General features: G+C 38.6%; 1 protein-coding gene across 1 annotated transcript in view; it reads left to right on the forward strand.

Moving 5' to 3' along the window:
• The window catches only part of GNAS (GNAS complex locus), a 122,773-nt gene that overhangs the window by 105,612 nt on the left and 1,545 nt on the right, over positions 1-15,616 (forward strand). Inside the window, exons 7-12 of the mRNA XM_032217914.1 lie at positions 8,809-8,863; positions 9,967-10,040; positions 11,323-11,381; positions 12,314-12,434; positions 12,739-12,869; positions 14,456-14,523. Of these exons, the coding sequence (XP_032073805.1) occupies positions 8,809-8,863; positions 9,967-10,040; positions 11,323-11,381; positions 12,314-12,434; positions 12,739-12,869; positions 14,456-14,523 (508 nt within the window). The remainder of the gene's footprint in view (positions 1-8,808; positions 8,864-9,966; positions 10,041-11,322; positions 11,382-12,313; positions 12,435-12,738; positions 12,870-14,455; positions 14,524-15,616) is intronic.

Here is a 15,616-nt window from a genome sequence, read left to right on the forward strand (position 1 = left end):
GTTGATGCACTCCCTAAGGAACTGCGAAACAATAAAGAAAAATTGGTTTCCAATAAATAAATAAAAAACCATACTTCACTGTTGTCTTGCTATTTGCTCGAAATTTTGAGCAGTAGTGCCTCTCTGCCTCCAAGTGGTTGGAATGCTATCCTGTGACCCTGTAATTAAAGCCAATTTCTTTGTGAAAGCTGCTTTTTTGAAAAAAATTGCACCCATTTTCCCCCTTATTCCTGCAAGTCCCACACATCGACGTAATGATTCACTTTGGATCAACTGCATTTTTAGACAGCGTTCAGAATGCGCTTTAGATTTTACTCCCAAACTGCAAGTAACTCCCGTTTTTAAAATAAAATATAAAACAACTAGATTTTTAATCGAAAAATACTTTAGTACGGCCCCAGTGAGTTTGAGAATTGGTGTGTAATGTTCTCCTTACATGTGCCAGTTTATTAAGAAGCAGAAGAAAGTGATTCATCTCCGAACTCTAAATATAGAGGATAATTTTAGCTAGTTACAATGATTTACTATAAACTTCATTTGTGGTTTTTTTAAGAGTTGGGCAGCTATTTCAGTTTAACAGTGTATTCCCATCTTTCTAAATATTTTAAACTGTGTGACTATTTTGTGAGAGTGCGGGTGTCACGCAGTGTGTGTCTAGGACACTGAGTCGGGAAATCTCCTGTTCAAATAATCACCTCCAGCTCAAAATATGTGGTAGATCATTCTGCACTCAGCGTTAGCTTTCCTGCCTGCCGGCACATGGCAATATAAAATAAATGCATACCCTTACCTCACAGGGCTGTGCAGGAGTTGTTGAGATAATAGATTATGTGCTTGGAACAGGAGGTCAAAAAGCAAATCTGCAGCCAGTGGATTCGTAGTCATTTGGTTTCATTTTAAGAATTTGAGATTTGCTACGGGCGAGGCAAATGCTTTTGGATGTATGCATGTTATGTTCGTGCTACATCCAATTTACATTTTAAAATCTTTTAATCTCTTCACAGCTTTTCCTTCTTACTGAGGCAAAGCAAGCTTATTTTAAGTACTTTTCCACTAAGGCTTTTAGAGAGGTTTGTTGCCTTGTGCTTTTAAAGTTAGCTCTTTTTTATCTTGTTATTTATTTTTATTTTAACTTTGTTTAAAAAAAAAATCCCACCTTCACTGTTTCTTACGAATAACTCAAGGTGGCAAAAGTAGTATATTCTTCCCTCCTTTCCTATTTGCCTCACCTGTTTGCAACCCTGTGAGGTGAGCTGAGGAGGGGCCCAGACTAAACTTTGTTCCCGCACATTCTGCGACAGTTAAAAATCAGTATGTCTAGATACTGGGATTTGAAAATAAGAAACTTGAGAAGAAATGTTAAATGTTATGTTTTTGTGGACTTGGTGACACCTATACACACTTCTTAGCTGAAATGGCAAGTTTTGCCTCACCTTTGATGTGCTGACCCTCACCTTCAAAATTGCCCATTGGAGGGGGAAAACAAAGAGTATTTACTACAACAATTAGCCCCAGAAAATAGCACCTTGTTAAGGATCTGCCAATCAACTGGAGTAAGTTCAAAAAGAGTAACATAGGGGGGGGAGAAATACGGTACGATCAAATAGTGGGCACTAAATATATTTAACCTTGAGAAAAGAAGATGGAGAGATTGGATAGCATTCTTCAAATTCAGAAAAGAGATGTAATTTGAAGAATTGTTCTCTATAATCCCAGGATGCAGGAATTGTAAAATGTCTTTAAATTTGAGCAAAACAGCTTTTTGTTTTTAGAGGAGAAAAGCTTTCCTAACAGAGCAATTTAACAGGAGAACCAGTGTCCTCAAACAGTTGGTGGCACTTCCCTGGAGGAGTTAAGTAAAAGCTGAATTTCTTGTTTCCAAAGGATTTTAGTTTTCCTTTCTGACTAATCAGCAGTTGGACTTCCAGTTTAGGATTCCAGGATTTATAATTTTGTTTGTATTCATAGGACAAATATCAGCAGAAATCAAACTAGTTTTTTCTCCCTAATCACTGTTATCTGATAAGATACAACACTTATAACCTTCTAGAATTTCATACAAATACTGAGAAATGTTATGAGTCTTACTGTTTTGCTAGGGCACAAATATTAAATGTTGAAATAACTGTTGAAAGGATTGTCAAATTTTCTGGTTGGTGGTTCTTTTTTCTTAACATGAAAGTAACATTCGTGTTAAAATTGGGCTTCTGTTTTTCCTCATATTTCGAACATTGGGAAAAATATAGGCAAGAGAGTTAAAAGTTTTTGAAGCTTCTTCTTTAATGTTTATTTTTCCCTTTCTCATTGGATGTTGGTGAATCTTCCTGATATCCAAATATTAATATTCTATTTTAAAAAATTTCTAGTATAATATATTGTTGTTAGGATTCAAAAAGAACAACCTATTAAATAAGAACTCTTATTGCTGAAGAAAACCAGTAGGTTTTTTATTGTTTCAAAGCTGGAATTTGGTAAAGAAGTATACAGTAGTTCTATACTCTAAATTGAACATATTTAAAATATTTCCAGGTCTCTTCTAAACTTATACTTCTTTGGCTTTTTTCCATCCAATAAGAAAAGGTGGTCTTTGAAATTGAGGAAAACAAGCCCCTGAAATATAATAGGCCACAAATTTGACTTCAGGTGATAATCTGGTTGAAAAGTGTGAAATATGAAATTTACAAGCTGATTTAATTCCTGGCTGTTGTAACATGACATGTAAAACTTTACTGACATCAAAGCAGTTTATCTAACAACCAAAAGATGCATTGTGCTGATGTAACTCTCCTTCAGCATTATATGCAAAAAGAAAAGTATATATAAAGGATTTTTTTTAACCCTGTATAATCAAGGTACACATTAACATTTTTCCTTACATTTTCTCCAAGATGATTTGATAGTATTGAGAGGTCCTAATCATCTTAGAAACCAATTCCAATAATGCTGCAAAAGGATTTTTTTAAAGTGGGACCTAGATGTGTGTATGCGCGCGCGCACACACACACACACACACTTTCTGCAATTTGAGAGTTGCACTTCAGCACCCTAGGTTGCACCTGGATAGATGTTCTTGGAAACCTTCCGTTCCCTTTTGCCCTTTTCTGGGGTTGTTCTTCTTTTATCCCGCCATTTCCCCCCTTCCCCCAAATTCAGTTTCTATTGTTTAAGCATGGTTTGATATTTACAGCCTGCACTTCCTTCTCCCCCACATCTTTTCTAAAAAGAAAACACAGTATTGTTTGCCAAATAATGGTCTTCCTTGGTAACTATTCACAAGGACAAGGTTTTTTCTCTCTGAAAGTTTTACTTTTAAATGCAGTAAGGTTGAAATGCCGGGACTTGTTTTTTTTTGGGGGGGGGGGGGAAAGAAGGCATATTTATGGCATTCTGACCTGTTTTACCTAGCTTGCATGTAGCCATGGAAGAGACCACATTCAACAGCGTGCTCTGCTGCCTGGCCTGAGTAGCTGGTGTTTTTCAAGGAAATCACAAGCCTAAAAATAGTCTGCATAAACAACTGCAGAACAGTTTTGCCTTTCTTTTTTTTTTCCTACTTCGCTATTTGGAAATTTCTTGTACGTCCTCTTAACTGTGCCAGTGTATCCGAACCCATTGGCATGAGTAGCAAAAAAAACAAAAACCCAATATTTCTAGGCAATTGCTAGAAATAAATATTGAGTATGCAGTCTTGTGAGAAAGCAGACCAATAATGATTGTTATGTTTGAATTTAGCGAAGCTGAAATTGCATGAGTCAAGCATAGCCGTTCAAAGCCCGTAATATTTGACATATTTTAGCAGAGTTCATTGCTGTTTGCCAGTTTTGCTTCTCTACTTAAAAATTATCCACTTAGCTTCCCTGAAATATTTGTCATTTGATTGATTGATTGATTGATTGATTGAATCAGAGGTGGGAAACAATGGCCCCTTTATGACTTGTGGACTTCAATGCTCTTAGACAGCATGGCTGACAGGGGAATTCTGGGAGTTGAAGTCCACAAGTCAGAAAAGGCCATCGTTCCCTACTCCTAGATTAAATGATTGATTGGTTGACTATGACATCAAGTCATTTTCGGCTTCTAGCAACCATATAGATTGATTTTCTCCTTGACAAACTATCCTAACCTGGACTTCCAATGGGACACTCATCAGTACTGTTAACAGGGGTGGGATTGGACTGGTTCAGACGAACCGGTAGCTCCAAAGATCAGCTGGGAGCGAACTGGTTTGCTCCCACTAGCAAGTGGGCCAGCCCGCCCACCTCTGCATTTTACCTACCTTTATCTTCTCAGCTGAGACATGCGGAAGAGTGGATTGCCGCACCTCAGCTGTTTTCCTTTTCAAGCAGTATTCAGGAAGGTAAGTCTTCTGTAAACTACACGCGCAGCGAACCAGTTGTTAAACTGGTAGGATCCCATCCCTGGTACTGTACTGTGTCTATCTACCTTGCTGTTGATAGCAATAGCATTTAAACTTATATACAGGTTCACAATGCTTTACAGCTTTCTCTAAGCGGCTTACAGAGTCAGCATATTGCCCCCTCTCCCCTTCTCTTTCCTTCCATCTTTCCCAGCATTGGAGCCTTTTCCAAGAGCCTCCTTCATGTAAGGTACGATAATTTGAACCTGATCAAGTGAGAATTCTGGGTTGATTTGTTTGATCCACAGTGTGTCTTGTCCAACCCTAACATTCAGAAAGTGCCAGTGCTCTTCCTATTCTGCTTCTTCAAAGCCCAACTTTGACTTCCATAAAGTGTTCATAGAAAATACCCTGGTTTGCACTATTCTGATCTTTGTAGGTATAGTCACATCATGATATTTGAGGAGTAGTTTTAATTTGGACTTAGTTTATTCATGCCGCCCAGCAATCACCCATAGAAATCCTGTTTCTATGAAGCAAATTTGCCCTTGATCAGGTGTGAGTCTGGTTGATTGTATGGGCACCTGGAGCAACGTGGAACTGGCTTGCTTTCTTCTATTGCCCTCTTCATGAGTTCTATTACATCCAAGCATAGAGTTCACCTCTGGCATTTTTTGATGTCCTCTCATCCATGCACTATCCAGGTCCAACCCTTCTCTGATTTTTCGACATCAGCAAAAGTTGGCTAGGTGCTGCCACCTGCTGTTACATCTAAGCTTCTCTCTCTCTCTCTTTCCCTCCCTCCCCACCTCACTGTAAGTTAACAAGTGAATTGAAACCTATTGGAGAATCAGAACAAGATATAGTCTCCTTGTTCCTCCAAATTTGGCATGATTTCTAGGACATTCAAATCAGGAATTTCAAGATAAAGGCGTTGTTGGTACAAGATGTTGGTGATAAAAAAAAATTCTTGCTGGTTAACTGATGGGCTTGTAAATATAAAGGAACAGTCATTTAGAAATTCCAGAAATTAAAAGTATTGTTTTGAAGCTAAGGTAGCAACATATTATACAGGCTGACATATAAGAAGAGGTTTTGCTAAATTCCCTAAGGCAGCGATGGCGAACCTTTTTTGGCTCGCGTGCCATAAGGGGCGGGGGGAGAGCGCAGGGGGGTTGTGCGTGGGCGTGCCACACCCATAATCCAATGTGTGACCCACCCAGTGCGCATGCACTTATGAGAGGTGCTCCCCTCCCCAATTTGCATGCTTTTCTAACCCTCCCAGGCTCCGAAGGCTTTATAGGAGCCTGGAGAGGGCGAAAAGGCCTCCGGAGGCTTCAGGGACCTTCAGGAGGCTTCCCTGAAGCCTCTGGAGGACTAAAAAACCAACCCTACGAGCAAATCGGAAGTCACTTGCAATTTCAATCTGAAATTTTAAAAATAAGCCTCATATGGTTCCTCTAGTATTATAGTTGAAGTCAACTATTCGTCATTACATTGTAATATTTTTGCTAATACTTTAACAAAAATATATATTGTTAAGTTTTATAGATCAACAAATTACCCCTATTTTTCTTCTTTTACTGTTTAAGTCCAGATAGATGGATAGAAAGACAAATAAATATAAGATTTATTAGGTTCATACCTTTATGTATAAATACGATAAAAATTAAAGGAAGAAAACAACGATACCTCATAAATCTAAAGAATCAGCAGGCACCTTCACATGTTTTTGCACTATGATCCGTGTATCGGCATCTTCCAAGATTAAAAATTTAACGGTCTTGAGAGTTGCTGGCCATTTAACTTTTTTTCTTTCTTTCTGGGAGACCCCGTCTTTCTATAGGTGGTCCTTGACTTACGACCACAATTGAGCCCAACATTTCTGTTGCTAAGCAATACAGTTGTAAAGTGAGTTTTGCCACATTTTACAACTTTTCGTACCATAATTGTTAAGTGAATTGCTGCACTTGTTAAGTTAGTAACAGGCTTGTTAAGTGAATCTGGCTTCCCCGTTGACTTTGTTGTCAGAAGTTTGCAAAAGGTGATCACATGACCCTGGGACACTGCAACCGTCATAAATACATGCCAGTTGCCAAGCGCCCGAATATTGATCATGTGACCATGGGGATGTTGCAGTGGTGAAAATCTGTCATGAGTCACTTTTTTCAGTGCTGTTGTAACTTCATACATCACTAAAAGAACAGTTATAAGTAGAAGACTACCTATATATGAATTATTGCCAACCCCAATGTGCTATTTCTGTATTCAGACAATTGCTGTATCTGTTGTGACACAGTCTAGATATTATTCAGGCTGTGTACAGTTCCAAGAAGCTACTCCGGAAACTTCATTTTTCCATAGATTCCTCTTATACATATGCCGATCTCTCTCTCTCTCTCTCTCTCTCTCTCTCTCTCTCTCTCTCTCTCTCTCTCTCTCTCTCTCTCTCTCTCTCTCCCTCCCTCCCTCCCTCCCTCCCTCCCTCCCTCCCTCCCTCCCTCTCTCCCTCTCTCCCTCTCTCTCTCCCCCTCCCTCCCTCCCTCCCTCCCTCTTTCTGAAGCTACTATGTTAAGCTGTCTTTCATCGGTGCCTGAAAGTTCAGGGAGGATTTGTAGCACCCGAGAACTGCACATAAACTAAAAATTCACTCATTACTCATGTCTTCTGGCTACACATTGAGTCTGATATGCTGGAGCCAAACCGAATATGGCATGGAACTTCAAAATGCATAAGAGGAATCTAAAACAGTGTATTTCCTCTAGAGTTCAATGGGGGGGCGGGGATGCCGTTGATGGACAGACCCCCATTAGCTTCCTTTTAATTTACATTGGTATTAATAGATAGGAAGTTGCTACCTCCAGAACGTACAAGAAAGCAAATCTGGGCAATAAATTTACGGTATTTTGAGGCAATCTGCAGCTGAAAAAAAAACTAACATGATTAATGAAGAGCTGACAGGATATTTGTTTTTAATTGGATGCCCTATGACCAAAATATTACTTTTTTCTTTTGCTTCAAATTGCTCATGGTGTAAGTCCTGCATCTTGTCCATTAGATTACTTATTCTCTCTGTGTAAAGTTGTAAGCATCTCTTCAGTCATTACAGTAGACCCCAGGTGACAAAACAGACACATGGATACTTGGATTGTAGACACCTAATAATTGGCATAAATAATGGTGACTTATTTGTTGTTGTTCTGCATTTTTCCTACTCTGAATTCCTATGCAAATACCACTCCTTTAAGCTCAAAGTTCAAAAATAGTTTTAAAAAACCATGAAGAGATTTGGAACAATGGTCCCAGCTCTTGATAAAATATCTTCTTCTGGAATGACTCAATATGGAATCAATTGATAGAATGAACCAGGAAGCACCATCCTTCTGCTGCTTAGTTTGCAGTATCCCTGAATGTTATTTTGAACTAGCTGATAATCCGGCGATGCCTGGGTATTTATTTATAGGGGGGGACGGACATCCAGACCAAACGTAATTTCTAATGTTGGATTGTCCCCTTTAACAGTGGGAGCCCCCTTGTGGAGTACTGTGAAGCTGTTACCATGGCAACTCCACTGCGCTGTGCAATAGAAGCCATTTTGCAGCAGTACAGTAGAAGCCATTTTAAGGCACAACAGGCTGTATCTTAATAGAACATACACCCCGAGGGGTTTTAAGGGTGTCTTACCGCCAAAATATTTTTTTCCAGAGAGTAAGTCAACTGTGTACCAAGTTTGGTTGAAATTGCTCCAGGAGTTCCAGAGTTAGGCTGGAACATACACACACAGAAAGAGCTCTTTTTATATAGAGAGATTAGTCTGAACAAACAGTTTTTTCAGGCTTCCAGTAATCAGAATGAGAGCCAGATCAACATAGATGTAACCGCTTGTTTACCAACAGTTCAAATTTACAATGGCACTGAACAAAGTGACTTACAACTGGTCACATTTGGGTGACATTTGGGTGCTTGGCAATGAGCATGTTATTTATGATGGTTGCAACATCCGAGGGTCATGTAATAATCATTTGAGATAGTCTCTGTCTGTGCTTCTGACAAGCAAAGTCAATGTGGGAGGAAGCGAGATTCACTTAATGTCTGCATGATTCACTTAACAACTGCAGTAACTCATTTAAGAATCATGGCAAAAAGTTTTTAAAATCAAGCACAATTCACAGCTTGCTTAGCAGTGGGAATTCTGGTCTCAGTTATGTTAAAAGTTGGGGACTACCTGTAGTGATTAAAAGCACAGAGTTATGTTTTCATTGCATTTTGTGCTATGCTATATTGACATGGTTACAAAAGTAAATGTAATTACTTATTTACAATAATCTAGAAACTGGAGGACTGTGAGTTGTAGTCCTGCCCGTGGGCTTTTTCAATATGGACTCTCTTTAAAATTACAAAAAGTTATGTTCTTGTGTAAATTTATCAGTGAAAATATTTTCTTCCTCTAGTTTCCTAGACAAGATTGACATAGTCAAGCAAAATGATTATACACCATCTGACCAGGTAAGTAATAATGTCTTTTGAGAAAATGAAGTTACGTTTCTTCAAAATTTCTTCTGTTCAAAACCTGAAAGAAGCATTGTGTTAGTAGTTTGAGTAGAGCTGAGCTGGGGCGCTGAGCTCGCATGGCCGCTGAGAGGGCTTTGCATGCCACCTGCATGTGGAACGCGTGCCATAGGTTCACCATCATAGGTGTAGACATTTAGCCCAGTGCTGTACTGGAAAATTTTTAGTTTTCAGAAGTCCATGAATATGACTATATGATGAAGAATCAGAAGAAACTTGTTTTCATTCCTACTGGTAGAACGCCATATTTATGTAATAGATATCCCAAGTCATAGTGTTGTCATCTCTTTTCAGGTTGCTGGTAGACCAAAAGCAGAGTGTAGTGATGTCTTCTAAATAAGCAAAAAATGAAGAAAAACTATATTTTTTTCAAATTAGGCTACATTTCAGCTCATTTCGGAGGGAAAAATTAAAATCCAATCCATAAATGAATAACCATTATTCAAAAATACTTTTCTATTTTATTGGGGGGGACGGGACCATACTGTTATAAACACATACAATTAACTTTTATAAACAATAAAGATATTTTTTAACATAGAGGATATTAAAAATAAACTGCTACCTATATTTTATTTTTCCAGAACTTCTTTTTCTTTTCCTCCACATTTTTCAGAAGTTTTTATCTCTTAACTATAATCCACATCGAAATGAGAGAAGGTTTTAGAAATGTGTCTGTTTTCCATGGTTTCACATTTTCCTTTGTGTCATGGTTTTCTGAGCTTATGGGTTGCTGTTTTTATAAACTGATTGTTTTGTTTCCAAGATGTTAGTATATTTTAAACAGTTTCTTAACTTTACAGATTTTATTTATTATGGTAAGCGGCTTTGTGTTGCTAGGTAGAATTGGAGGAAAGGGAAGAAAAAATATGAGATTAAAAACCTGATATATAAATTTTATATTACCGTGCACTTTTTTACAAAGAACCTAAAGTTGTTATTTCATTGACCCATTATTCCCTAAGGCTGGTATTTTTAAAAAAATAGAATATTGTTTTAAGGGCGGGAAAACTCTTACTATTCTTTTTTTTTTTTTTTAGGACCTTCTTAGATGCAGAGTTCTGACATCAGGAATATTTGAAACCAAGTTTCAAGTCGACAAAGTAAATTTCCAGTAAGTGTCACTAATAGCGGGTGCTTAAATTGTGACTGGGCATTACACTAACAGTGAGATAGTAGAAATGTACAAAATATTCCATAATATAGTGATCCAACTTGAGAAAAAGCCAATTCAGGCAGAGTTTTTCCTACATTTCTGGAATGGTTTATGGCCAGACAACATTTGGAATAACATAAAGCACTTCAGCATCCAGACAGTCTAATTTGAGAAATAAATTAACACTCAGTCCTATCCCCATCCTCTGTGCTTATATTGACCTATTTTGGAGGAAAACATAATGTTCCAATAACATGTCCATGAAAAATTAATATAACTATATCCATGTTGTGGTAGTTAAAAGTTTTGTCCTCTTTTATTTTTGTAGACATCTAAGTTAGTTTTGAAAAGGGACGCGGTGGCTCAATGGCTAAGACGCAGAGCTTGTCGTTCACAAAGGTCTAATCCCTAGCGCTGTATAATGGAATGAGCTCCCATTACTTGTCCCAGCTTCTGCCAACCTAGTAGTTCGAAAGCATGTAAAAATGCAAGTAGAAAAATAGGAACCACCTTTGGTGGAAAGATAACAGTGTTCCATGCGCCATTGGCATTGAGTCATGCCAGCCACATGACCACGGAGACGTCTTCAGACAGCGCTGGCTCTTCGGCTTTGAAACAGAGATGAGCACCGCCCCCTAGAGTTGGGAATGACTAGCACATATGTCCGAGGGAACCTTTACCTAAGTTAGATTTGAGGGCCAGATTCATATAGTGGTTAAGGTTTCAGGCTAGAAACCAAGAGACTGTGAGTTCTAGTCCTGTCTTGGATACAAAGCTACTGGATGACCTTGGGCCAGTCACTTTCTTTCAGTCCTAGAAATGAGACAATGGCAAACAACTTCTGAAAAAATGTTGCCAAAAAATCTGCGGAGACTTTTCCCGGCAGTCTCCGAAAATCAGACACAATTAAAAAGAAGAAGATGAACATTAGTTTTAGCTTTTTTTTGTAAGTATCAAATTTTCAAATAATACAAATACATAACTACAGCAACTAATAAAAATTTCACCCAAATAATGTACTTCAATTTTTAGCTTACAATATTAGTTATTGGAGGGAACACCTTCAAAGAGCAAGCTGGAAAGACATTTGGAATATATATTTGAATAATGCCAATGCTTGTTTTCCATAATTCTAATAGCATTTTTTTTTTGCAGCCTGCAGCTGGGGGGGGGGGGGTTGTCTTTAATAATTTTGTTTCCCTGGTTCTGAATCCCTCACCCCCCTTTTTTTTCTTTTCAGTATGTTTGATGTTGGTGGGCAAAGAGATGAACGTCGAAAATGGATCCAGTGTTTCAATGGTAATATTCAGGAATCTGTTAAACCTGTGATAGACTATGAACATTTTCCATGTAATATAAACTCTATATTATATTAATGTGGAAGTCCAGCTTTCCAATTACCTGAATACCAAATATATACTATTTGGCATTTTGAGGTTGTCTCCATACCAGCTCAGCACTTTAACTCACTACATGCTTATTTTCAGCATGTAGCTTTCTTTATAAATTTAATCACTTATGATTAAATTACAAAAGAGGAATGGATATTCATCCCCCCTTCTCTCCAGTGGTGGGTGTCAGATCCCGGTGCAACCAGTACGGTGCAATGGGGCCGGGCGTCCACCACATGAATGCGCACAGCGTGCGCATGCATACTTACCGCCCGCGACACTCCAGCTGCTCGGCAGAGCGTCACACAGGTGCTATACACTCCGCGCATGTGCGCGGAAACTTCAAATGCCGGTAAGGAGTGCGGGCAGGCGGGTGGGCCCTCCGGAGCACCATACCGGAACGGTACCTGGTGCTCCTGGCAGGCACCGGTACGCCCATGCTGGGGTGTACCGGTCGTAACCCACCACTGCCCCCCCTCTCTCTCTTGTCTCTGTCTGTCTGTCTCTCTCTCTCACACACACACACACATACACAACACACAGAACTGCATGTTTTATTCATTTTTTGACCTACAGTATGTATCCTACAAAATATCTTTTTTCCTCCAATCACATTAGAGTTACATTTTAGCTGATTTTTACTCACTCACTCAGTATCTTACTTAGTTTTCTTCTTTTGAACTTGTTCTTCTCTAAGTGATTTATTCACGTTTGAACGCCTTTTCCCTAAGCTTTTCCATTTTCTATCTTTTTTTCTTTATGGAGCCGAATTAAAGAAAAATACATTCAAAGCCAAAGAGTATTGATTAAGGATGTTTTCCTTTGCTTTTGTTTTTTTAGATGTAACTGCTATAATATTTGTGGTAGCCAGCAGTAGCTATAACATGGTTATAAGAGAAGACAATCAGACCAACCGGCTTCAAGAAGCATTAAACCTCTTCAAAAGTATCTGGAACAACAGGTCCGTCTCTTTAGTTTTGACCAATCACGTCATTCGTAATGCTAGCTTATGTTTATTTCTATCTGTATTGTGTAAGACACCGAACCCGTGCTAATATAAATTCTAAGAGAATGCACATTATTTCAGTGAAGGATGGTTTTTTTTGTAAAAATTATTCATATATTTATTAAATTTAGATGCCACCCTTCTCACTATCAAGCGACTCTGAATAGTTAATATAATGTCTTTTAAAAATTGCTTTATGTTCCTTTGTACCTTGATTGTTTTATTGCCATTTTAACGGTATATGGGTCTGTTTCTCTAGGTGGCTACGGACCATTTCAGTTATTCTTTTCCTGAACAAACAAGATTTGCTAGCAGAGAAAGTTTTGGCAGGCAAATCAAAAATTGAAGATTACTTTCCAGAATTTGCTCGTTACACGACCCCAGAAGATGGTAAGAAAGTTGATAGTACAATTTGAAAAATGTTTTTCTCTATTACTATAAAAGAAAGAAGTGAGAGAAAGAAAGAAGGGGTTGATTTTTCCTGCCCTAATCTTTATGTGATAACAATTGTGTATAAAAATTGTGATAAACAATAACAATAAATGTTATATACAATTGTTATAAACAATGAACAATTGTTTATGATTTGTAACTCTTTTTTTGTGATCACTAATTGTTATTATATTATGTTTGATGCAGTTCTCTGTCTCTCAAACTGTTTGCAGTATAAATCAGACAAATGTTTGATTCAAGGATGGAGTACTGTCAGTGATAGGCTTCTGTTAAAAATTGAATAAATTGAGTCCATACTTTTCAGGGTAAGCAGTGAAGACCCTTCCACGTATCATCAAAGTACTGTAGCTCCAAAATATTTTTCCTCTCTGAGACAGAGCAGAATATATTGACCAAGAGGATTCCTTCTGTTAACAGAAAACTTCTAAATTCTTTGTATGAGTAAAAAAAAAAAAAAAGTCTCTGATTCAATGAGATCCTTTTCTTTTTGTACTTTTTTCAGTAACATTTTATGATCCTTTGTAGTTTCTAGACTGGTTCACTTTTTGAAGTGATTATTCACTATATCTCTCTTTCTATAACAGAAGACCGGAGATCTCTGCAAGCAGGTCACACACAGTCCCCAACACTTAAATTGTGGTTCCAGAATATCCCAGATCACAGGTCCAAAATTAAGTGACAAAACAGTTACTGCAGAGGTCCCCAACCTTTCTGGCTTTGCAGATTGGCGGGAGTGGGGGGGAGAGGGGATGGTTTCATTGCGAGTGGCAGGCAAGCACACGCAGCTCTATTTCCATGAGCACCAGACGTGCGCACCCGCCGCTCACGCAAATGGAGCATGCATGCGCCTGCCGGCTACTCCCACAAGTGGGGATGCATCCACTCGCCCACCACTTCTGCGGCCTGGTTCTGAACAACTCTGTGCCCAGTAGTGGGCCACAGTCCAGGGGAATGGGGACCCCTGAGTTAAGGCATCTACTAATTTTCAACAAGCCTGTCCCAACCAATGGTTCACCTTACATCTCCTTAAGATCAAAAAATAAATAGGAGAAAATAGTGAAAAATAATATGTGTGTTGTTGTTTGAATTTCACTTCTTTATCTGAAGCATTTTAATTAATTTTAAGTGAATGAGTCTCAGTGAGATTTATTTATTTTTATTTAAAGAATGTATATGGCTACCCACTCGCTTTCAGTGACACTCGGTGGCTTCCAAAAAATAAAATCCCAATATGCAAAGAGTAAAAACAATAACCCCCTACCCTTTGTGCTTGTTAGCGTTTTGTTAAAGCCATTTGAGTGCAACAATAATAATGAAAATGCAGCTTCCAGCTGATCCACTCTTCTAATAGGCAGCCCTTCATACAACGTGAGTCTATATTTAAAGAGGTATTTTGCAACGCTTATGCTTTTTGGCACTAAAATATTTTCTTTAATCCCTCTTGTGAATCAAAATAAAAGTAATTCCTATTGCAAGATAACCTTTTTTTTTTTGTTCTTTACTTTTTTTTTTTAAATGAGCAGCAACACCAGAACCTGGCGAGGATCCTAGAGTTACAAGGGCCAAGTATTTTATTAGAGATGAATTTCTTGTAAGTAGGATCTCTTTACTGTTCCTGTTTTTATCAGACATGACCTTGCTTCTGCTTGCTTTTACCGTCAGCTACATTTAGAGCTATTTAAATTTTTTTGTTTGAGAAGGGTCTCCGTAACTGTGCAAAGCAGAATTGCCATTTGATGGACATTTCTGAGATGTGATTTGAGTGACCAAGTCTTTTAACTTGGGGCATTAAAGGCAGTCCTCACTTGACAACCACCATTGGGAGCAAAAACTCCCGGGCTAAATATTGTGATTGTTAAACAAAAAAACCCCAAAATCATGTGACAGTGCCAAACGTATGACATCACTGTGCTTCCGTCGTTAAGTGAATCCCTGCATTTATGAATCGAGGCATTGTGTGACTACAACTTGTGATTTCATTTAGAGCAGGGGTGTCAAACTCGCGGGGTCACGGCAGTGTCACGTGACATCGGGACTTTTTTCCCCTTTGCTAAACCAGGTGGGGCGGAGCCAGCACAGGGCACATTTGGCCCGCAGGCTGCAAGCTTGACACCCCTGATTAAGAGAATACAGAATAAATGTGTGGTTTAGGCAGGAAAAACTATATACCATTTCAGACAAATGGTTGTCCAATCTCTTCATAATAACGTCAGCGTTCTCCCTTGATTCTGCTTGTTGGAAGCCAGTTGTGAAACTTGCAAATGGTGATTACATGATCATGGGATGCTGCAATGGCCGTAAATTTGAGGACTGATCACAGAGATGTTTGCTTTCCAAACACTGTGACTTGAAACAGTTGCTAAACAAGGCAGTTGGTAAGCAAGGACACCTTGTACAAAAAGTCTGTGACTTACAACCCACAATTGAGCCCAAATTTTCTTTTGTTAAGCGAGACAACTGTTCAGTGAGATTTTCCCTATTTTACGACTTTTCTGGTCACAATTGTTAAATGAATTACTGTGGTTGTTAGGTTAGTCCCAAAGGGGGATCACATGACCCTGGGACATTGCAGCGGTCATAAACATGAGTCAGTTACCAAGCTGATCATGTGACTGTAGGGAGGCTGCAACAGTCATAAGTCTGAAAAACTGTGTCTGAAAAATTATGTCACTTTTCCCCCCCAG

This window comes from Thamnophis elegans, chromosome 5 (assembly GCF_009769535.1).
Source record: "Thamnophis elegans isolate rThaEle1 chromosome 5, rThaEle1.pri, whole genome shotgun sequence".
Lineage (NCBI taxonomy): Eukaryota > Metazoa > Chordata > Lepidosauria > Squamata > Colubridae > Thamnophis > Thamnophis elegans.